General features: G+C 43.0%; 1 protein-coding gene across 1 annotated transcript in view; it reads left to right on the top strand.

Annotated features, from left to right (window-relative positions):
- Nucleotides 1–21,925, top strand: part of LOC132583603 (epididymal sperm-binding protein 1-like) — a 34,584-nt gene extending 12,659 nt beyond the window's left edge. Inside the window, exons 4-7 of the mRNA XM_060255225.1 lie at nucleotides 8,260–8,409; nucleotides 17,906–18,064; nucleotides 20,756–20,917; nucleotides 21,858–21,925. Of these exons, the coding sequence (XP_060111208.1) occupies nucleotides 8,260–8,409; nucleotides 17,906–18,064; nucleotides 20,756–20,917; nucleotides 21,858–21,925 (539 nt within the window). The remainder of the gene's footprint in view (nucleotides 1–8,259; nucleotides 8,410–17,905; nucleotides 18,065–20,755; nucleotides 20,918–21,857) is intronic.
- Nucleotides 21,926–23,360: the final 1,435 nt, after the last annotated feature.

Below are 23,360 nucleotides of genomic sequence, written 5' to 3'. Positions count from 1 at the left end.
TTTCTACAAAAAAAAATCTCTGGCAATAAGTCTTGTCAACCAGTAGTGTGTGTGTGTTTGGGAGAAAGCTCAGATCTGTTAGGGCATGTGACTCAGCGGATGGCATTCCATGAGCTACCAATCAATCACAATCACAAAACCTTTACTGGGATAACAATACAACACCATATGGATAACAACAGAGTCTGTGGTCAAAAAGAACATCTCTTAGAAGCGTGGTGAAAGACTTTTGCTACAGATTCAGTGGTTTCGCTCTTGTTTGAGGCTAATAGTGAGATCTTACAGTCCTCAGATTGACCCTCCAAGGGTTGCAAAAAGGACTTTAAAAATACAGCACAAAGATCATCATAGAATTTACAATACAGAAGAACATGGTGATTATCCTCAATCTCATTCATCCAATGAGCTACCAGAGGGTCACCCCCTAGGGCTACCAGCTTTCAAACTGGTCCCTCTAGCTTTCCCTTTAATATCAAATTGATTGGCAAGCTGTGATCAGGAGATCACATCACATCACTTATTGGCATAACAGCACAAATCCAAATGGATTGCAATAGAATCTACGGACAAAAGGAACATCTCCTCCTAGAAGTGTAATAAAGGAATTTTGCTACAGATTCAATATTTTGCACGTATTCGAAGCTAAGAGCAAGAAGATCTTTGGATCAACCCTTTAGAGGTTGCGCAAAAGGCTTTAAAAATAACAACACAAAGATCGTCATAAAATTTACAATGCAAGAGACCGTAATCATTATCTTCAATTGCCCTCATTCCACATGGACACAACCTGAATATGGAATTTTCTTAAATCTCCCATATAGCACCATAGATGGGAGAACATTAAAACGGGCCAGCATAAGCACCCTGAGAAGTTGAGTTGACAAGATAAATATTCAGGCAGGGCAAAACCAGAGGAAAGCACCCAATGTACTGGGGAACACTGGCCAGAGGCAAGGCTTTTCAATTCTTGTAACTCAATATTGATAAGTCTTTGCTTGATCAAGGTAAAAGCCTGGCTCTCCGAAAGCAAGACCAAATAATTGATGTTAAATCCAATTACCGATATTATTTTCATCAATATAGGTCAACCAATCAGGTAGATGGGATTTAGAAAGCATATGTGATCAGCAGGGTTTTTTTAAAAAAGAAAAAGCCCAGCAGGAACTCATTTGCATATTAGGCCACACCCTCTACATCACCATTGTTTCGCACAGGGTTTTTTTGTAGAAAAAGCCCAGCGGGAAAACATTTGCATATTAGGCCACACCCTCTGTTGTCAAGCCAGCCAGAACTGCATTTCTGCTAAAAGGAAAAAGCTGTGGTGATCAGGAGATATTGCTTAGCTCCGTGTTGAGAGCTTCAGCTACCCATTTCTACACATTAAATCTCTATTATGGGACAAACACCCCCCCCCCCCACTGCTCATTTGACAATCACAGCCTGTGGGTGTGAGGGCCACTCTACGCAATAGAAAAATGAACAGACAGAGTTTTGAGAGCAGCCAGTCCTTTCTTGTTTATTTTTTGGGAACATTTCTGCCATTGCAGCCTCTGTTCCAGACATTTATCTGCCAGAGCAAATCTCTAAGCTCTCCTGCTTGGTTGGTCAGATTTGTACACGTGGCACGTCCAGGAGACTCCCCTGTAAAAGCTGCTTTTGTTCTGTTTGTCAAGATGAAGATGGCATTTTATTATTTATTTATTATATTAGGTTTGTAATCTGCCCTCCCCACGTGGGCTCTGGGTGGGTAACAACCAGTGCCGGATTAAACACAATGGAGGCCCCTAGGCAGTCAAAATCTTGGGGGCCCCCTCGCAAATTATCTCTGAGTTGGAGCACCCACCCTGCCACCTGCGGTCCCCACTGCAGCCTGCAGGCACCTTCTCAAAAGCCCCTTTAACAAAGCTGTGTTGGAGAAGTAGAGAGAGGCAAACTTGGAGACATCACCAGCAGCCCCACCAGGCAAGTTGGGCAAAGAATGGCTCAGTTGCTGGCTGTGCGTGCAGGCTGGGAGGGCGGCAAGCAGGAGGAAAATGGGGGGGGGAGTGGCCCAGGGCCCCTGAGGGCATCGGGGCCCGTAGGCCAGTGCCTACTCTTCCCAATTGTTGAGCCAGCCCTGGTAACAACAATCAATATAATAACAAGCCTTCATTTTTTTAAAAAAAGCCTTTTAACATTTAAATTGCTGCAAGAGGGCAGATATCAAATTTCATCCCTGCCTGGCTGGATTGACTAGATGTCTAATACTCCTGTGTCCAGGAGGGGGGTGTTCCAGCAGGGAGGCCAATGATAGTGAATTGTCCAGCACCTGTACTGAAGTTAGGGTTGCCAAGTCCAATTCAAGAAATATCTGGGGACTTTGGGGGTGGAGCCAGGAGACATTGGGGCGGAGCCAGGAACAAGGGTGTGACAAGCATAATTGAACTCCAAGGGAGTTCTGGCCATTACATTTAAAGGGACAGTACACATTTTAAAATGTTTTTCCTTCCATAGGAAATAATGAAGGATAGGGGCACCTTTTTGGGGGATCATAGAATTGGACCCCCTGGTCCAATCGTTTTGAAACTTGGGGGGTACTTTGGGGAGAGGCACTAGATACTATAATGAAAATTTGGTGTCTCTACCTCAAAAAACAGCTCCCTCAGAGCCCCTGAAACCTCCAGATCAATTCCCCATTATACCCTATGAGAATCGATCTCCACATAGGGAATAATGAAGTGCTCAGCAGACATTCCTCCCCTCTCACCCCACCCCGTTTTCTGGCGACTCTGAAGTGAGGGATTGGCCTCTCTACTCACGAGTCACAGCCAGCTTCTTCCAAGTAACACAGACACCCCATCCCAAGAGGAAGCCTTTCCAATTTGAGACTGGAGCCTCCGGAGGGGAAAACATCACATGGTGGCTTTGGGGGCGGGGCTTCCCCACTGCCGGCCAGCTAACTGGGGGCGGGAAGGAGACTGGGAAAGCAGAAGAACCCTTGCTGGGACCTGGGGATTGGCAAGCCTAACCTCCATCTTACAGGTCCTGTGGAACTGCAACAGGCCCCACAGGGCCCTGATCTCAAGTGGGAGCTTGTTCTACCAGGTAGGGGCCAGGATGGAAAATGCCCTGGCTTGGGTTGAGGCTAAGTGGACTTTCCTTTGGCTAGTAGGCTTCCCAACCCCCCTGCCTGGGCGGGGGACCCCCCGATATGCAGCCTCCTCCCCCGCTCTCCAAAAATCAGGAAGCAGGGGAGAAATGGAGCCAATTTTGCTGCCACTCTAGGATTTTCTCTCTATGATACCAGAGAGATGCTCTAGGATTTGTCTCTGTGATTCCCTGTGTGTCCCTTGCTGGCGCCGCCCCCAGCCAGCACAAGTCTTTGACTGACAAGGCAGTTTCTAGTTCTGAGAGGAGCGGGCTTCAGTGGGCTTGCCCCGCCCTCCTCTCTTCAGCAGCCGCATTTCCTGTCCCAGCAGCCCTCATTTGGTGGGCGTGGGACTTGGACAAGTTGCTTGGTGGTCGTCTTTGCTTCCTAGCCCCAGCCTGAGGCCTCAGAACAAGCTGAGGCAGCAGCCACAGCACAGACTGGAGCTGAGCCACAATCTGGAAACAACAGGTAAGGGTTGTTGTTTTTTTCTCCAAAGAAGGATGACGTTGGTGTTATTTTTTTCATGCTGCAGGAGTAGGGTTGCCAATCCCCAGGTGGGGGCAGGGGATCCCCCAGTTTGGAGGCCCTCCCCCTGCTTCAGGGTCGTCAGAAAGCGGGGGGAGGGGAGAGAAATGTTTGCTGGGAACTCTGTTATTCCCTATGGAGATTTATTCCCATAGAAAATCATGGCGAATTGATCTGAGGGTATCTGGGGCTCTGGAAGGGCTGTTTTTTGGGGCAGAGGCACCAAGGCTCTGAACCTTTGGCACTAGCACAAGAGGTGCCTTGCCCAAGACTGGGAGCCTTATACCCAAACCTACCCCACCCAAGACCTCTGTCTTTGGTGGATTAAGTTTCATCTGGCTCCTTAGCAATCATGCAGCCACGGCCTCCAGTGCCTGGCCCAGATTTTCTGGGCCAGATTCTGGGTGGCCATTTATCAATAAATACAGTTGAGTGTCATCAGCATATTATTTTTTGGGGGGACAATCACAACTGATAGATGTGAGGACCACTCTATACAGCAGGATTTTGAACAGACACAGAATTCTGACAGCACCCAATCCTTTCTTGTTTATTTTTTGGGAACATTTCTGCCTTTGCAGCCTCTGTTCCAGAAATTTATCTGCCAGAGCTAATCTCTAAGCTCTCCTGCTTGGTTGGTCAGATTTGTACAGGTGGCATGTACCAAAGCACATCCAGGTGACTCCCCTTTAAAAGCTGCTTTTGTTCTGTTCGCCAAGAGTGATGAAGATGACCCCAGAGCTCCTTCTTGGGCCCATTTCCTTGTGAAAACGTAACCCTTTCCTTCTCAAATGAAACTTCTAGCATGGAGTGAAATGTGGCATTCACAGTGGCATTTCTGGACAACAAAGAGATTTTTGTCCAATTGACCTGAACTACCGCTGAACATCAGTAACCATACATACTCTGATCTCTGAATGGGTAAGCTAAGACCTTATTGGGTGTATGTCACCCATCTTGCCTCACATTTGCCTCTCTTTTGCAGCTTTGTATTACAAGAATGACTTCACCTCTCCCTTGCTGGAATCTCCAGAACTAATTTAATTCTTGAGAATCCCCAGGATTAAAGCTGTCCCCCCCCCCCCCCCCAGGTCTGAGCCTTGGGGCATGTACACAATATCAAAGGGTGTCCCTTGGAGTACATGCAGAAGGAATTTATTTCTTCACTGAACAATCCAGCCAACAGTTCCAGGAATTACAGGGACTAAAGATGATTATTTTTGGGGTATTGTTGTAACTTAGAGGACTACTGCCTTCCCCAGACCTCCCCCCACCTTTCAAATGTTACTTCTGAGGAAAAGCTATGGACAGAAGGTTGATATATCATGCCAACCCATGGTGTGGTATAGCAGGAATGATCTTCAGGAAGTCTTAGGGATTGAACCTGGGACCTTCTGCCTGCAAAGCAGGTGGTCTCCCACTAAGCCACACCTCCTCTATTACTGAATCAGACCATTAGTCTACCAAGGTCACTGTTATCTACTTTTAGAAGAAGAAGAAGAAGAAGAAGAAGAAGAAGATATTGGATTTATATCCCGCCCTCCACTCCGAAGAGTCTCAGAGTGGCTCACAATCTCCTTTACCTTCTTCCCCCACAACAGACACCCTGTGAGGTGTGTGGGCTGGAGAGGGCTCTCACAGCAGCTGCCCTTTCAAGGACAACCTCTGCCAGAGCTTTGGCTGACCCAAGGCCATGCTAGCAGGTGCAAGTGGAGGAGTGGGGAATCAAACCCGGTTCTCCCAGATAAGAGTCCGCACACTTAACCACTACACCAAACTGACTCTTTAGCTGAAACTCTCGGGGTCTCAGGAAGAAATCTTTCACCTATTACCTGTTGTCCTTTCAAAACTGTAACCAATATTCTGGTCATTTCAAGTGGTATTTAATTTGACAAATGTTGGTGGCTTCAACAGTTATTCCAGCTAGTAAATGCTGGAAATTAAAGCAGTTCCCCAATATAGAAATTTGCTATGTAAGTTAGGGAACATCAAGTTAATGGACACAATTGTTATGTTAAGACTGGATGGACAAGATAAATTTACTGCACAGACTTAAAGCAACTTACATTGGACTTCTTTTCTCACTCTTTGGCAACAGTAAAAAGTGAAATTTTAAACTGGATTTGAACTGTCAGCAAATATTGATTCTGAAATACATTAATTTAAATAGGAAATGAGGTGATATATGGAAAAGTATTGAGTTACTTCATGTAGCTAGACAGGAGTTTAGAATATGTGCAAAACAGTTTTTAACTATTTCTCTTGACTTTAAAATAGATAAGAGAATCAGGAAAGGTTGAACCCATGTCTACTGACCTGAGCTCCTGGAAGGAAGTGTTTGATAAAAATATGTGCCCCATGGTAGTTAAACTCCACCCCCCCTCGCTATTTTCCCAATGAAGGCAGTGTGGTGTAATGGGTAGTGTGTCTGACTAGGTTCTGAAGCTGGAATCCTCATTTAAGTATCTATGGAAATTTTCTGGGTAACCTTGGGCCACTCCCTCTCTCTGACAGAAACTTTAAATTAAGAAAAAGGGTATAGGAGAAAACAATTATACCAGGGGTGTCAAACTCATTTGTTATGAGGGCCGGATCTGACCTAAATAAGACCTTGTTGGGCCGGGCCATGTGTGTACCTATTTAAGATTAGGTAGCAGAGATATCAACTTTTTAAAGGACACAGACAAACACGACTAAAGATTTTTTTTTAAAACTTTAGATAAAACATTCTTAAAACATTAAAGGTGCTTTCTTTATATTTCTCCCATAGGATCCAGGGAACTGGGCAAATGAAGCTCTGGCTCTTTCCTTCCTTCCCCAGGTAACCAGGAGGGGGAGGAACCTCATGCAATGGTGAAAATCGAGGTTTTGCTCTGTAGCTCCTGTGCAATTGAACAAGCCTTGCATAGCAAACTGAGATGTAGAAGGAAGCAAGAGAGAGGGAGAAGGAAGCAGACAAGATCCAGTTGCTTGGGGACCTGATAGGAGCCCTCTGGGGGCCTGATTTGATGTGGGGGCTCTGGGCCATATGTTTGACACCCCTGAATTATACTCCCCACACACCACCACAGGTCCACCATACTGGATCTCACCCCCTGTAGCTGAGTTTTGTCTCCTGCCTTCATGTATAGTGCTTGGAGTTTATCCTGCTGAAGTGAACTAGGGAGTTATTGACTGCTGTTTGAAAAGGTCATGGCTAAGCCCATTATTTATTTATTTTTCTTCTCCCAGTGATGGCAGAATCTGACTGTTCCCTTCTGTTGTTTCTGTGGGAGGAAGATGGGGTCAAGCTGAGCATATAAAAACAGCCGAGCAGAGTGCTTTCTTCACTTGACTGAAAGAGAGAGGGAGAGAGATGCCTTTCTCCATAGTCTTCCTCATATACTCTTGTGCTTTCCTTTCACTACTTGCAAGAAAGGAAGGTAAGGTCTATCATTCCCTGTCTCTGTTCTGGCTCCTTTTAGCAGGGATAGCACATCACTGATGCCTGTTGAACTCTTAGAGCTTGCCCCTACATTTAGGCCAATTCTGCACTAGACCTTTAATTATCGTTCAGCCCTGTCCCCAAACTGAAATTCTACATTTGAATCATGGAATCATAGAAACCAACTCTATGAGTTTATGATTCTGTTATTCTAGTGTCGAAAATCAGTTTGGGGACAGGGCTGGAAGACTGGTCATGACAGTGAGGACCCTCTATTGATGGTAGATTGGACAGTGGGCTGAACACAGTTTAGGAATCAAATGCAGAAGACTTGTAGATGCTAATTTCTGCTTCAGAAAGAAGACCAGGTGGTTTTGGAACTCCTGAGTCCAGGAATCTGTTTGGATAAGGAAAGTCTCAAAGATATCCACAGTTGGGAGCTTTTTGTGTGAGCTTGTGCTGACTGTCATTATTTACTTCAAGATGACTCCTTTATTGAAATTGCTGTTCTCAGATAAAGCTGGGTTCTATACTTTGTGGTGCTTGTGGTCCATATTACCCAACCACTACAGACTTCACAAAAGCCTACCATATTATTTCCAAGGAGAAGGATGTGTGTGTGGGTTCAGTCAGCTGTTATGGGAAGGAGAGATGGTGAAGTTCCCTTATGTGAGCTCTGTAGTGATTAGGTTCTACCCCAAAATTGCAGTAACCACACATACAGGCTCAGTAATTGAGATCTTTCCAGCTGTGTACTCGTAGCCTGCCATTTAACTCTTTTACCATTAAGAGATGTGTAGAAGTGGATATTTCAGGAAGTGCAGTTTGTTGTATGGGGGAGGAGGAGGTAAAGGGGCAACCAATATACTCTTCTGTTTTACACAGAAAGGAACCAGAGCCAGGAGGCAACATCAGGGAAAGGTCTCTACCTCAATACCTTATTGTTGGCCCTCCAGATGAACTGGTTGGCCACTGTGTGAGACAGGATGCTTGGACTCTTGGTCTGATCCAGCAGGGCTCTTCTTATATTCTTATGTGGGCAATAATGTGGCAAATGAAGTTGGTAAGTCAACAAAAGCCCTTCCTTCCTTTTCCTCTAGCTAGACCCAGCAGACCTTCGCATAGTTTCTCCTTTATGTAACTTTTGTTATGTCCTCTTTCCTCTCTATTTCCTTTTCAGATAACAAACCCTGTGTCTTTCCCTTCACTTACAAAAAAAAGACCTTTTCTTCATGCACTACATATGGGACTCTAGATGAGCAACTTTGGTGTGCCACGACTCGAAACTGTAAACGTAATAATAACGAATGGAAGTGGTGTGCAACTCAAGGTGACAAAATACAAATTCATTCTCCACTTCATGAGGGAACAGGTTCTTTTGCAGAATTTATTCATTCATTTGCTTGGCTCCATGGGCTGAAAGGAAACATCAGAGATATACAGGGAAAGACAGTGTTCTTCCCTCAAACCTGCACCCAAATGTGTCTGAAATAAATTTTAACATCACTCTCCCCCAAATACAAAGCTGTTCTGTTAGGCTGAAGCTGGTGGGAAGGAGCTGGAAGAGAATTTTCACTCTTGATTGATGAATTTTTCAGATTTGGTGAGTGTGAGCCTGGGAAAATACAGTCCCAAAATAGTGTTAATACTTGTCTGGATACAGAGGGCTGTAGGAATGGTAGGTGTATTTACACCAACAGAATGAAAAGGGTTTTGGCGGGGTGGGGGTGGGAAGCCAGGTGCTAGTTGATTGAGTCATTATTGTACAAAGCCCCTATGTGTTTTGCCATGCAGGTTTTGTCAGGGGGAATCAGATTATTCACTTAGTGCTGGGACTGTCCACGACAATCAAGTCCTTTAGTTCTGTGGACAGCTCCAGTACTAGGTGAATACTCTGATCCCCCCTGATGAAATCTGCATGGCAAAACACATGGGGGCCTTGTACAATAGTAAACCTAATAGTAAACCTTTTCTTTTTGTTCTGTTGGCACGTTGCTGGGTGCAGCCCATTTTTCTCTTCATCCTTGGATGCATTTACACAGAATGTGAGAGAGCAAAAAAGTTTTTGGTTTGCTAAAAGCTAGAGCAACATTCCCTTGGCAATCCCAAATATATGGAAACAATGAGTTAAATGATTAGCCAGAAATAATCATACACTTAACTTTTAATAGCCTCATAGTTGTAGGACAAATAAGGCAATGAAATAACCTGGTTTTAGCTTAGGAAAGGCCAAGTGCATCCTTCTCCTTTTTTCTGAGGGGCACTTAGTTCAATGAGGGGCAGTGAATTGATCCAAGAAAGAGGACCCCAGCAAGGAAATTCTGACGAACCAGATTAGGAACCTTTAAGGAGACGGACAACAGTTTAAGCATTATTTTGTGTTTCCCTTTCAGTCAGATTTCCATATGAATTTCTTGGACTACACCTATATAGGAAGGAAAGGAAAGGTCCCCTGTGCAAGCACCAGTCATTTCCGACTCTGGGGTGATGTTGCTTTCACAACGTTTTCATGGGATGCAGAGAATTATTAGGAAGAGAATCGAAAACAAATCAGCCAGTGTCCTAATGCCCCTGTATAGATCGATGGTATGGCCTCATTTGGAGTACTGTGTACAATTCTGGTAATCACACCTTTAAAAAGATTATAGCATTGGAAGAAGTGCAGAAAAGGGAAACTATAATCATTAAAGGGTTGGAACACTTTCCCTATGAAGAAAAGTTAAAATGCTTGGAGCTCTTTAGCTTGGAAAAACGTCAACTGAGGGGTGACATGATAGATAGAGGTTTACAAGATTATGCATGGGATAGAGAAGGTAGAGAAAGAAGTCCTTTTCTCCCTTTCTCATAATACAAGAACTTGTGGACACTCAATGAAATTGCTGAGCTGCTGGGTTAGAATGGATAAAAGGAAGCACTTCTTCACCCAAGGGATGATTAACACATGGAATTCACTGCCACAGGAGGTGGTGCTGTAAATAAAAAAACGCTAAGAGAAACCATAAATTTTAAACAAGAGGACAAAGTAATGTAAAGGTCAGTGGTGTTCTGACTGATTAATCTTACAGACATCTTCTGAACCTTGGTGGTCTCCTGTGAATGTATTGTAAAGATTGGGTTCCAGTGCTAAATAAGCCTCCAAATTGAAGAAAGACAGATGAAACACCTAGAACAGACGTCTTTGGAAGGGCTTCTTTTAGTTCCATGAACTAAATACTGGAATATTGTCACTCCTCCATGATTGGAAAGACTGCTTTTGAACTGCCTTCTGTTAATGTTCTTTTGCTACATGCTCTTTTCTATTTGAAGTTCTATGTGAAAGTTTTGTCAAAACACCACTGACCTTTACATTACACTGTCTTGTTGTTTAAAAGTTATGGTGTCTCGACTTCCGGAAGATGGCGGAGTGAAGCGGAGCTCCTTTCTCTAGCTCGAGAAGGGACTCTGTTTGTGGGGCGACAGAGGGGGCTTCCCGGACGGGGGGTACCCTTATCGGAGCTGTCAGGGGACGCTCCGGAGTCTGGAGGGCTTCTGGCTGATGGGGGGGAGCGGAGGTTCCCCAACCAGCGCCGGTTTCCTCCTGGCCGTTGCCTCTCAACGCTTAGGCGCTTAACTGTGCTGCCGGAGTGAGGGAGAACGGAGAGGAAGCGTGACTCCTATCGGTTGTACCCTAAAGACTGTTCGAAAGTGGGTACTTCCCCTCGGCTAAGTGCTTAGTGGATGAAGAGAAGGTCCTTTGGGTCGGTGGTCCGAGAGGCGCGGAAGCGGAGGTGTGGAGAAAGCGGCGGTGAGTGGTGGTGAGTGGCGGCGCGCTTCCCCGGGGGCTGGCCGAAGCCGCAAGCGGACTTGAAGGTGGCTGTGGAATCGTGCAAGAGCGTGGTCGGGTGAGTGGAGCCGGTAGAAGGGGGCTAAAAGACAAGACAAGACGAGAAGCAGGAGTGAGGAGGGGGAAAAGAGGGACTAGATCGCTGGGGCCCGGGAGAGTCATTCGCGGAAGCAAGTCGTAATGGCGGACGGGACCTATTTTGTTTATTAGGAAGGTGTGGAGTAAAGTGAAACATCAGTGGCTCCCCGGGGCTGAAGAAATTCCCCCCCCCCCCGTAAGTTTCGACTTGGCAAGATTCGACTGTGCTTGGTGCTTGGTGGTCGTTGGAATATATCTTCGTGTTTCTGATCTGTTTTTATATCTTGTTCCGGGGATGAATAACTGAAAGGGTAAAGAGGCGGTTCTTAGCGGCATTTGCCGCGGCCGTGCTTTATCGAAGATCTGGGTGTTGTGTCTGTGTCCGTGTCGATAACCAGCAGGAGCAGAGAGAACTTGGAGTTTTGGCGGAGGATTTGTTTTGTTTTGCTGCGGTCTGTTTTGGCTTTTTTCCCAGACTCTCTTCTCTCCTGTGATCTCGCCTACAATAAATAGACTGTCTGAACTGTGGAGTTTGAATTGAATACAGCAGGAACTGAATATAACTAAGCACAACTGAACACAACAGGAACTATCTTCTTTATTGGATAGAGGCTGATAGAATAATAGGATAAAGGCAGAAGAAAAGAAGCAGGGGGAGGGAAGAAAGAAGAAAGAAGAAGAGGTAGACAAGAAGCAGGCAAGATAAGACTGTGATTAAAATTCTTATCCACTTTTTAATTTTTTATAACAGCACAACTGTATAATTATTTCAGAATCTGTATTTGCTATTGGACTAAATTGATTTATTTTTTTTGTTTTTTGAATAATTGAAGTTCCTAATTATTAAGCAATAAGAAATTAATTGGAATATCTGATCTACATTATAATGAACTGAAATACTGATTTTTTTAAGGGTTAATTTATTTAGGGGGGTTGTTTTGGGTAAGGGGATCTTGAATGGTGATTTAATGATTGGATTGGATTATTGATTATTGAGTTGTTACAGCTCATCTTAAACAAGAGGGGTGCCGGTTTTGTCAAGAAGAAATTGAGAGATTGAGAGATTGAATTATATAGTAAAGTGAAAGGGGGGGTGAACTTATTAGACTTGGTCTAGCAAAATTAGAATGACAGAAACGAAGATCAAGAAATATCAGCAAGGCACCCCACCGGCGGTGGGACCTAAAATGACTCCAGTCTCTGGAAACCAAGATGCACTGGAAAAACTGCAGAAGAGTGTAACAGCTGGATTTAAGAAAAATCACGAAGCCTTGGATGAATTAAGAACTGACTTGATGAGTGAAGTAAAGAAGACAAATGACCAGTTGGCTGAATTCCAAAAACAACTGCTGGCTAACACGCAACAGGTCCATGGCTTAACTGCTAAAGTAGACAGAATGGAAGAGCGAAGTAAGCAGACAAGTGACATAGCTAGAGAGAATCAAAAAGAATTGACAGAGCTGGAAGATCGATTGATGAGACTTGAAATGGAGAAAGCAGCAACAATTCTGCGTTTCCAAAACATCCCTGAAGAGAGGGAAGAAGACCTACCCAGTAAGATAATGGACATTTTAACAGTGGATAATGAAGAATTACTAGAAGAAGGCCCAAGAGATATCTTATGGGCTAAAAGAGTCTCATCCAGTTACATAAGGAAGTTTAAACTCCCTAGGGAGGTTCAAGTTAAACTTTTGCGATCAGAAACAACGGAAAGAGTCCTGAGAAAAACAAGAGAATGTGAAATTAATTGGAAAGGAAACAAAATAAAGATCCTAAAAGAGATACCCTGGAGTGTAAGGCAGAGGAGGTTTAAATTCAAGAAACTGTCAGCGTGGCTAATTAAGCATGAAATTCAGTTTAGATGGCTTTTTCCACAAGGTCTCTTTTTTACATTTCAAGCGAAGAGGTATAACATTACTACTGAGGCAAAGATGGAAGAATTCTGGGACCAGTGCGTGGAACGGAGTGGATCGGAGTCAGGAGGCGAACAAGAGCTAGAAGGCGATGAAGAATCTCCGGCTGGAGAATCCCCCAAAAAACAACGAGACAAGATGAAGACAAGACTTCAGAGTAGGAAGGAAGTCAAGATACCTGATAGTAAGGAATCACCAAAATGAATTCCAAGGCAGAGACTACAATATTTTCTTTGAATGTGAACGGTTTAAATGAACCCGGCAAGAGGAGGAGAGTCTTTCAACAATTGAAAAAATCTGGCGCACAAATCATTTGTTTACAGGAAACTCATATTCGGAAAGACAATGTAAAGTACCTGGAAAACAAGAAATTTGGAACTTTATATGCTTCATGTGACTCGCAGAAGAAGAAGAAAGGGGTAGCAATTTTCATCTCTCATCAGATTAAATCGAGCTGTTTGTATTCGGATGAGCAAGGAAGAATTCTTATCGTTGAAGTAGAATTAAATGGGCAGAAAACAATTTTGGGGAATATATATGCCCCCAATGAAAATCAAGAAAATTTTTATCAAGATCTGTACCTTAAGTTAAGAGAATTTAACTTGGATAGATATTGTATTATAGGAGATTACAACGCGATATTTGATATGAAATTGGACAAAAAATATGAAGACTCACAAAAGAAAAAGAAGAAGACTCGAAATTTATTACCTAATTCCTTCTTAAAAATGGCTGAGGAACTGAATCTAGTAGATGCTTGGAGAACAAGAAATTCGAGCACAGCAGATTATACTTTCTACTCACAACCACATAAGTCTTGGTCAAGAATTGATATGATCTGGATGTCTCTGGATATGATGTTGACAGTTAATCAAGTGGATATTCTTCCCCAATCGTATTCAGATCATAGTCCAATCTCGGTGGCATTTCAGGAACAAAAAAGAAACTTTAGATGGTCTTTAAATTTACAAATCTTGAAGGAAACCAAATTTTTGGAAGAAGCCAAAAAAGAAATACAAGAATTTTTTAAATGTAATCTTGAAAAGGATACAAAGATTTCAATAATATGGGATGCATTCAAGGCTTTTTTTAGAGGTGTCGCCATCCGATATTCATCAAGGAGGAAGAGAGAACAAAGAAAGACTTACAATGAGCTCCTAGCAAAGTTGAACTATTTTGAGAAACAACAGAAAACGGGGAATCCAAACGGGATCAAGACTAAAATTATAGCTATTCAACATCAGATAAATATCCTTTTAGCAGAAGAAATTGAGAGAAAGCTAAAGTGGACAAGACAAAATTACTTTGAAAACGCGAACAAAGTGAGTAGATGGCTGGCGTACAGATTGAGAAAAGAGAAGGAGAAAAAGATCATAAAGATGTTAAGGAATGAGGCGAAAGAGGAGATCTTTCAAAACTTTCAAATGAAAACCATTATTCAGGACTTTTACCAGAATTTGTATAAGAAACAGAAACTTGATCAACAAAAACAAGAGGCTTATATAAAGGAAGTAAAAATGCAACAACTAACAAAGGAACAACAAGCAAGCTTAGAAAACTCAATCTCAATGCAGGAAGTAGTCGATGCTATAAAAACTCAAAAAAACAACAAGACGCCGGGCACAGATGGATTGCCGATTGAATTTTTTAGAGCTTTTGAAGATGTATTACTACTTCCCTTTAAGAAAGTAATGGAAAATGTTTACAATACCGGTGATATTCCAGAATCGTGGAAAGAAGCTTTAATATCTCTTATACATAAAGAAGACTCTGATCCAGCAGAAATTAAAAACTACAGACCAATTTCTTTGTTGAACAGTGACTATAAGATTTATGCAACAATACTAGCAAATAGATTGAAGAAAGTCATCAGAAGTTTAATACATGAGGATCAAACGGGGTTTGTTCCGGGACGCTTAATGAATCAGAACGTGAGACTGCTCCTGAACGCAATTGAGTACTATAGAGAACACCCAGATAAAGAATTTGCGGCGATCCTGATAGATGCTGAAAAGGCTTTTGACAATGTTAATTGGAACTTCATTAAAGAGACTTTGGTAGGAGTTGGGTGTGGAGAAAGATATTGTTCAATGGTTGAAGCAGTGTACACGAAACAGACAGCGAAAGTTAATTTCAACGGAGTAACGACTGACTTAATAGAAATAGAACAAGGTACAAGACAAGGATGTCCACTATCTCCGCTACTATTTATACTGACCTTAGAACCGCTGATCAAGAAGATTAGAGAAGACTCTCAAATTCAGGGGATTAGAATAAACAATACAGAATTAAAAACGTTGGCGTTTGCAGACGATCTGGTATTTACACTGGAACAACCTATATCATCGATTGAACTCTTAAAACAAAGATTAAGAGAGTATGGAGAAGTATCCGGATTTAAATTGAATACTGTTAAAACCAAGATCCTAACAAAGAATATGGAAAAGGACCAAACTGAAAGGTTGGAACAGCTTTCTGGATTTAAGAATGAAAAAAAGGTTAAATACTTGGGAATCTCTCTGACCAATAACTTAAAGAATTTATATAGAGACAACTATGAAAAAATTTTGAGAGAGATTCGGAGGGATCTAAATAATTGGAAAGATCTCCAAATTTCGCTCCTTGGACGAGTTGCAACGATTAAAATGAATATTCTTCCGAGAGTATTATTTTTATTCCAAACAATTCCAATTACATTACCTAAATCTTTTTTTCAGCAACTTAACGAGATGACTAAAACGTTTATTTGGCAGAGTAAGAAGGCCAGAATTAAAATGAAAGTTATGCAAGATGCTAAGCTAAGAGGAGGACTAGCTCTCCCGGAATGGAAACTGTATTATAAAGCGTGCAATATAGCGTGGCTGAGAGCTTGGTGTAAATTGGAAAACAAAAGATTATTGGCTTTAGAGGGCGAAGGGTTAGGAGAAGGCTGGCATAATTACATGTGGTATAAAACTCCTGTCAAAACTGGGCGCTTTTTCAGACATGAAATAAGAAGATCTCTGTATGCGGTCTGGAGTGAAATTAAAGTGATGTATAAACATACTCCAAAATGGATCTCCCCGATAGAGGCTGCGTCACATCCCAAACTGTATAATTGGGAAAATCAACAGGACTATGCCTACTTGCTCAATGACCAGAATGAACTGGTTGAGGAAGAAGTTCTAAAGTTAACTTGGTGGCTACAATGCCAAGTGAGATCAAGATTTCGGAAAGATAAAGAAATTGGTTTCCTGAACTCTTATTCTGACCTAGATTTGATTTTGGAGTCCAAACAAAAATTAATTACCAAAGTTTATGACTGGTTGCTCCAAGTTAAGATGCAAGACGAGGTGGTCAAAGAAGCATGGATCAGATGGCTGAAGGACTTCGGTTACAATATAGATTTGCAAGAATGGGAGAAGCTATGGAAGCAAAATATAAAGTTAATAAAGCCAGCAGATCTTAAAGAAAATATGTATAAAATGATATACAGATGGTACCTTACGCCAGATAGATTGGCAAAGATATACCCTTCTTATTCTAATAAATGCTGGAAATGTACTGAAGTGAAAGGCTCTCTGTTCCATATATGGTGGCAATGTAAAAAGGCTAGAAAATACTGGACACAAGTCAATATCTGGATCCAAAAAATTTTGCAAATACAAGTGAAACATGTTCCGGAACTATATCTTATAAACATTTGTAGACAAAACTTACCTGCGACCAAGCTGAAATTATTACTGTACATAGTCACAATTGCAAGAATTTTATACGCTAAATATTGGAAGGAAGATAGAACTCCTAATAGAGAAGAACTTATTATTAAACTTTTAGAAATAGCGGAATCGGATCTGTTGACTACCCGACTGCGAAATGGTAACGTGCAGAAATGCCGGGAGGAATGGGATCCTGTATACGAGTGGGTTAAAAATAGAGGTTTTGACATAAAATGATTATATCTATTTTTAAAATAGAGGTTTCGATACAAAATAATTATATCTAGTTTAAAGTAGAGACGGAGTAAGAAATGTTTTATTTACAAGCTCAATCCTCTCCCTCTCCTGTGGGGGAGTACATGTAGTTAAGTAGTAGTTAGAGGTTGTATGTAGTAATGTGTATTTTGTTTAGTGTTTCTTTGTATTAGTGTTTAGTGTTTAGTGTTTTTTGTCTTAGTGTTTTTTGTTTTAGTGCTCTCTTGTTTCTGTGTTCTGTTTTGTGTTGTATCTTGTTTTTCTTAATAAACTTAAAACTTTTCTTAAAAAAAAAATAAAAGTTATGGTGTCTCTTAGCGGGTTTTTTAAATTTACACAGCTGTACGCTAAGATCCTATAGTTTCGCTACAGGAGGTTGTGATGGCTACAACCATAGCCAGCTTTAAGAGGGGATTGGATAAACATATGGAGCAGAGATCCATCAGTGGCTATTAGCCACAGGGTATTGATGGAACTCTCTGTCTGGGTCAGTGATGCTCTGGGATGCTTGGGGGATGACCTAAGGCTATGCCAGCAGCTGCAAGTGGAGGAGTGAGGAAATCAAACTTGGTTCTCCCAGATAAGAGTCCGCACACTTAATCACTACCCCGAACTGGCTCTCCTGGATATTTGTGGGAGGAGCCTGGAGAGGGAGGGCTTTGGGGAGGGGAGGGACCTTAGCTGGGTATAATGCCATAAAGTTCACCCTCCAAAGCAGCCATTTTACTCCCAGGGGAACTGATCTCTGTTGTCTGGAGATCAGTTTTCAAGCCTGGAGGTCTCAGCTGGAAGTTGTTAACAGTACTGGTTGTATCACAGACCAAGGAAAAACCCCCAAGAAAATTCCTCAGGCTCCCTTTGTTTAAATGTTTAGGTGAAGCTGCTTACTACCTGGGAAGATTCCCAGGAAGATACAACTTCTTTTACATCTGCTATACAAAAGCAGGGTCTAAATGCAGTGCATTCTTTTGTCCCCAGATGAAAGTAGAAAAAAGGTGAGAACCAAATTAGGAATATAGATTACAATACACATAAACTCTGCTCTTGTCCTTTGTCTAGAATATGGAGGTAATTCTGGTGGCCAACCCTGTGTCTTCCCCTTCTTCTATCGGAAAAAGGTATACTACACCTGTGCCACTAAAAAGTTTGACAAGCCCTGGTGCGCCACGACGGGCAACTATGATAAGGACAAGAAATGGAGCTACTGTGCTGACACAAGTAAGTAGACTGAGCCTGAATCCAGAACGATTGCAAGAGATTTGGTTGTGGACTGAGCACTATGAGGATATTTTTTAAACATTAGCCAGAAATGTCCCTTCAGGGAGCCAATGTAGAGCAGTAGCTGGATGAGAATCGGAAAGACCCAGGTTGTTATCCCTGCTTAGGCCTGAAGATTGCTGCCAACTATTGGCCAGTCATTCGCTCTTGCCCTGTAAGGAGAAAAGGTCAAGGAAGGGCCTCCAGCCCTTGATTGCTTTGGAAGAACAGTAAAGGTAAAACTGTGCATTTTTAATCCTGTTTTTCAGGCAAAAATTGACAAACAAAGCAACGTACAACAACTCAAGGATATAAATAAAAAATAATGTTTCTTTTCTCTGATTGGTGACTTCCAGGGAATAGCGTTTACCCAGATTGGTTCTCTTTCCAGAGTACTTGTGGCGTTTTTTTGGTGTGTATATGTACGTGTATCTATTTATCTGTCTGTCTGTCTCTCAATCTATCTAGCTGTCGGTCTGTCCGTCTTTGTGACTAAGCATGTATGCTGTATGTACAAATATACACCAGTGGATGCAAAGAGGAACTCCTTTGGGCAATATCTCTGCTATCCCCCAAAGGGGGCAGGGATCCTGCACCCCCTGAGCAGGGCTGACCCTTTCACTAGGCAAACTAGGCCATTGCCTAGGGCTCCAGTCTTCTGAGGAGGGGGGTGTCGAATGGGGCACCCTCATGTGACTTGGTGATGTTATCAGTGTCAGGGGGGCATGTCAGAAGTTAGCCTTGCCTAGGGTGCCAGATGGTCTAGGGCCGGCCCTGCTCCCGAGGTGCTTCAACCAACTCGTAGCAGTGTCTGTCTGCTTTTCTTTCTGTCCCTTTGAGGTTGCACTTCCTTTCCACAGACTCCATTCCTCCTCTCTCCAGCTAGATGGGGAGCGCACCTCTGTTTCTGACACTCCAGACCCACGAAGGAGGTATATATAGTCATCAAGACATTCTCTTTCTGTTGGGATGAGGACAGAATGAGCCACGGTCAGGGCTTTTTTGAGCAGGAACGCAGTTCTGGCTGGCTTAGTGTTGAGGGGTGTGGCCTAATATGCAAATGAGTTCATGCTGAGCTTTTTCTACAAAAAATTCCTGCATGAAACAACTGTGATGTCAGGGGGTGTGGCCTATGCAAATGAGTTCCTGCTGGACTTTTTCTACCAAAAAAGCCCATGATGATCAGGGGCAAGCTGGCACATCATATCATAAAAGGTGCTCAGAGAAGCCACCCATGTCAGTGAATGCTGATCTAGGCATGACAAATAGGTTCCTGACTGCAGTCTCCTCTAAGATGGCTTGCTCTGGGCTGGAAGATTTCTTGACATTTGGGAGTGGAGCCTGTGGTGTTTGGGGTTTTTTTCCTTTGATCTTGGTCAAATCAGATATAGGATGTCCTCTGATGGAGTGCAAGCATGAGATTACGGAAGTGCTATAAGATTATGGAAGTGCTATAAGCTTTCCTCATCAAAGGCTCCTTAGAAAGCTTGAAAGTCATGGAGTAAAAGGACAGGTCCTCTTGTGGATCAAAAACTGGCTGAGTAATAGGAAGCAGAGAGTGAGTATAAATGGGCAGTCTTCGCAGTGGAGGACGGTAAGCAGTGGGGTGCCGCAGGGCTTGGTACTGGGTCCCTTGCTCTTTAACTTGTTCATAAATGATTTAGAGTTGGGAGTGAGCAGTGAAGTGGCCAAGTTTGCGGATGACACTAAATTGTTCAGGGTGGTGAGAACCAGAGAGGATTGTGAGGAACTCCAAAGGGATCTGTTGAGGCTGGGTGAGTGGGCGTCAACGTGGCAGATGCGGTTCAATGTGGCCAAGTGCAAAATAATGCACATTGGGGCCAAGAATCCCAGCTACAAATACAAGTTGATGGGGTGTGAACTGGCAGAGACTGACCAAGAGAGAGATCTTGGGGTCGTGGTAGATAACTCACTGAAAATGTCAAGACAGTGTGCGTTTGCAATAAAAAAAGGCCAACGCCATGCTGGGAATTATTAGGAAGGGAATTGAAAACAAATCAGCCAGTATCATAATGCCCCTGTATAAATCGATGGTGCAGTCTCATTTGGAGTACTGTGTGCAGTTCTGGTCGCCGCACCTCAAAAAGGATATTATAGCATTGGAGAAAGTCCAGAGAAGGGCAACTAGAATGATTAAAGGGCTGGAGCACTTTCCCTATGAAGAAAGGTTGAAACGCTTGGGACTCTTTAGCTTGGTGAAACGTCGACTGCGGGGTGACATGATAGAGGTTTACAAGATAATGCATGGGATGGAGAAAGTAGAGAAAGAAGTACTTTTCTCCCTTTCTCACAATACAAGAACTCATGGGCATTTGATGAAATTGCTGAGCAGACAGATTAAAACGGATAAAAGGAAGTACTTCTTCACCCAAAGGGTGATTAACATGTGGAATTCACTGCCACAGGAGGTGGTGGCGGCCACAAGTATAGCCACCTTCAAGAGGGGTTTAGATAAAAATATGGAGCAGAGGTCCATTAGTGGCTATTAGCCACAGTGTGTGTATATATATAAAAATTTTTGCCACTGTGTGACACAGAGTGTTGGACTGGATTGGCCGTTGGCCTGATCCAACATGGCTTCTCTTATGTTCTTATGTTCTTACCCGTCTCACTTTTCTCCATCCCTTCCAGGACTAAGCGCTGAACCTATGGGTCCCTGCATCTTTCCGTTCGTCTTTGAAGGCAAAAATCACTCAACGTGTGTAAGAGACAGCTGGCCCAATGGGAAACTCTTTTGCTCTCTCACCGACAACTATGATGCTGATCTCATGAAGGTTCCTTGTGCAGATACAGGTAGGAAAAGCTGAAGAGATGGTTATTAGAGAGTCAAGGAATGCTTTCATAGGGTACCTGTGTTGCAGTAATACAGTTAGATTTGAGGCCACTAGCACCTTACAGAGGAACAAAATCTTCTGGGTTTGAGCTTTCAAGACAGAAATCAGAATGGAGATCTAAGTCTTTATATCCCAGTCAGAAGGTGGGAGGGTGTTATAAAGAAGACCTGTAAATGCTAAGGCACGATGCATATTGGAACTTGCTTGACGAAAGCAGAGGGGAAATGCTTGGGAGCAGAAAATTAGCATTGGTATAGAGATAAGAATCCAGCATCCCTATTCAGCTCTCAGGGCTTCACTGTTCTGAACTTGTGAATGAACTCAAGTCCAGCAATCTTGCATTGCAATTTCCCTTTGAAGCTTCCTTGTTTGGATCACTTATGTGTACATGGGCACAAGAAGGACTGTTCAGTGATAAATTGATTAGAAATTTCTCTATTTGGTTACTCTAATATTTGCAGTATTTTGTCTTTTACCTGGAGAAAAAAAATCACTTTGGAGGGTGGTCTATATGGCATTATTACCCCATTGAAGTTCCTTCTTTCCTCAAAACCATGGTTCCCAGACTCTGCCCAATCCCAGACTCTTTCCTAATCCAGAGCTAACCCTATCCAAACAGTCAAAACCCAAATATTATAATGAAATCTTATTTTATGGGAAGAATCAAACCAGAAACACATGAGCAACCACAACCAATGTTCTTTACCCTCAAATGCCCTCTCCTGAATGGTTTGGAATTTACAAAGCCTCCTACAAGCCAGGAGGGTGGGGGAACCTCTATAAGACAAAAATGGTAAGATGCTGTCAATGAGGAATATGCTGAGAGTAAGATGCTGCCACTGAAGGTTGAGATGTTGAGGATCTTTTTAGGTAAACATATAGACTTCTGAACATTATAGGGGCCACCACAGAAAAGGCCCAAGACTGGGTCATGGCAGATTTTATCTGCTTGAAGAAAAAGATGTAAAGCAAAATTATAGGATCTTAGCATACAATTGTGTAAATAAAAAACCGCTAAGAGATAACATAAATTTTAAATGACAAAACAGTGTAATGTGAAGGTCAGTGGTGGTCTGACCAGTCTTGCACATAGAACTTCAAATGAACAAGAACTTGCTTCAGAAGGATATTCCCACAAGACACTGTTTTGTCATTTAAAATTTATGGTGTCTTTTAGCGGTTTTTTATTTACACATGAAGAAAAATATGGGCAAGAGAAATTGTTGAGGTGCCTAGATTTGCTGCACAAAGTTGCCACATAAAGGAATGAGATGGTTATGACAATTTGTAGCTTAGAATATTCCTGGAATTTAGGGAGTTCTATCAGGGGAGGCTGGAGGCTGAGGAATGGAGGGAGCTCAGTGTGGATGTGATGTCACTGTAGGACTTCTGTTTTTACATATTGTATGCTATACCCTATAATCCAAAGCTTCCATTTCATTCTAAGGGAACTTTTCTCTGAAGTCTGGAGATAAGGTGTAATTCTGAGTGAACTCCAGGCCCCAGATGAAGGTTGGGAACTCAGGAGTGTCAAACTCATTTGTTATAATGGCCGGATCCTCCAGCTTCCCCAGGCTCGGGGGCGGGCACGTCAGCTCCTCGAACTGGCGGGTGTCTCGGCTGACAAGGCCTCGCTGGGAGGCTGCGAGGTATGTCGGGGCCTCGGAGGGTGTGGGGAGCAGGGTGGTTCCAGGCGGAGTCCCGTCTCAGCCGGGACGGGACAATGCATATAGTTTGGTCAACTTCTATTATGGCTGGATAATTTGCACTTTCTAGGATTGCCAGTCTCCAGCTGGGGCCTGGAGTTCTCCTGGAATTACAGCTGATCTTCAGACTACAGAGATCAGTTCCCCTGGAGGAAAAGGCAGCTTTGGAGGCCAGAATGGGACTGACATCCCAGCTGAGCTACATCCCATTATGAAATGCTTCCTTCCCTAGACATCATCACAACATCACCCAAAGGGTGATTAACATGTGGAATCCACTGCCACAGGAGGTGGCAGCAGCTACAAGCATAGCCAGCTTCAAGAGGGGATTGGATAAACATATGGAGCAGAGGTCCATCAATGGCTATTAGCCACAGCGTATTGTTGGAACTCTCTGTCTGGGGCAGTGATGCTCTGTATTCTTGGTGCTTGGGGGGGGGGGCAAAGTGGAATGGCTTCTAGCCCCATTTGTGAACCTCCTGATAGCACTTGGGTGTTTGTTTGTTCTTTGGCCACTGTGTGACACAGAGTTTTGGACTGGATGGGCCATTGGCCTGATCCAACATGGCTTCTCTTATGTTCTTATGTTAACATCACCAGTAATTTCCCAAGCCAGTGAGCAATCCTATTCCTGATGTTCCTGATAGCAGAACTCAACTGAACATGACCACCTTTCATCCTACTGTAGCAATCCCT

This window comes from Heteronotia binoei, chromosome 15, assembly GCF_032191835.1.
Source record: "Heteronotia binoei isolate CCM8104 ecotype False Entrance Well chromosome 15, APGP_CSIRO_Hbin_v1, whole genome shotgun sequence".
NCBI classification, from domain to species: Eukaryota; Metazoa; Chordata; class Lepidosauria; order Squamata; family Gekkonidae; genus Heteronotia; species Heteronotia binoei.
The sequence above is the reverse complement of the archived record's forward strand: the minus strand, read 5'-3'. Positions and strand labels throughout refer to the sequence as shown.